We start from the raw sequence: 1,250 nt of genomic DNA on the forward strand, positions 1-1,250 counted from the left end.
CGCCCCCGCGTCCCCCCCCGGGCCGGGTGCCAGCGGCCGAGGCCACCCCGGGGGGATGTCCCCGATGTCACAGCGCCCCCCGGGGGGCTCGGGGGTGGCCTCGGGGACGTCGCGGGGGGGGTGGCGCGGGGCCAGCTCGGGGACAAGGGACAGGATCCACGAGAGGTGAGGGGACACCCCCGTGTAGACCCCCGGGCGGCCGGGGACCCCGCAGGCGTCACCCCAACTCACCACGCCCGCCAGGTGCCAGGTGCCACCGAGGCGGCAGGCCAGGGGACCGCCGGAGTCACCCTGGGGACAGAGGGGACATTGAGGGGACAACAGGGACACTGGGTGTGACTGGGGACATTGAGGGGATTTGGGGACATTGGGGACATTGAGGGGACATTGGGGACACGGGGTGTGACTGGGGACATTGAGGGGACACTGGAGACAGGGGACACTGAGGGGACACTGGGGACACAGTGAGGATGAAGAGGGACATCGGGCCGGGGGGGCTCAGTGGTGACACAGAGGGACCTTGGGGACACCGGGGGTGGGCGGGGACACAGGGAGGTGACAGCGGTGACAGCGGCACAGGGGAGGTGACACTGGCACAAGGGGAGGTGACAGCGGTGACAGCAGCACAGGGGTGTCCCAGGGGAGGTGACACTGGCACAGGGGAGGTGACAGCGGTGACAGCGGCACAGGGGTGTCACAGGGGAGGTGACAGCGGTGACAGCGGCACGGGGGTGTCCCCGGGGAGGTGACGGTGTCCCGGGGAGGTGACAGCCGTGCCACCCACCTGGCAGGCGTCGCGCTGGCCCTGCGGCAGGCCGGCGCAGATGGTGTCCCCCGCGGGTGTCCCCGGCGTGTCCCCCGGCGCTGTCCCCAGCGCGTACAGGCAGCGGCAGTGGCGCTGGCTCAGCAGCGGCACCTCCAGCTGCTGCAGCGTCCGGGGCGGCGGCAGCGGCACTGCGGGGACAGCGGCGTCACCCCCGTGTCCCCAACCCCATCCTGGTCACCCCGGTGTCCCCAACCCCGTCCTGGTCACCCCCGTGTCCCCCTCATCCTGGTCACCCCGGTGTCCCCAAGCCTGCCCTGGTCACCCCCGTGTCCCCAGCCCTTCCCTGTGGTGTCCCCAACCCCATCCTGGTCACCACGGGGTCACCCCGGTGTCCCCAGCCCTGCTCCAGTTACCCCGGTGTCCCCAACCCCATCCTGGTCACCCCGGTGTCCCTAAGCCTGCCCTGGTCACTGCAGGGTCACCC

General features: G+C 71.8%; 1 protein-coding gene across 1 annotated transcript; it reads right to left on the reverse strand.

The window, feature by feature from the left end:
• Nucleotides 1–46: 46 nt before the first annotated feature.
• LOC121359401 (prostasin-like) lies at nucleotides 47–934 on the reverse strand (the record flags this gene model as incomplete). Its single annotated transcript, XM_041478330.1, has 2 exons — nucleotides 47–291; nucleotides 785–934. Coding segments are annotated over 2 exons (395 nt in total), but the record flags the coding sequence as incomplete, so codon positions are not given.
• Between the last annotated feature and the right edge of the window lie 316 nt (nucleotides 935–1,250).

Source organism: Pyrgilauda ruficollis, unplaced genomic scaffold (assembly GCF_017590135.1).
Source record: "Pyrgilauda ruficollis isolate IOZ18807 unplaced genomic scaffold, ASM1759013v1 scaffold4411, whole genome shotgun sequence".
In the NCBI taxonomy this organism is placed as follows: domain Eukaryota; kingdom Metazoa; phylum Chordata; class Aves; order Passeriformes; family Passeridae; genus Pyrgilauda; species Pyrgilauda ruficollis.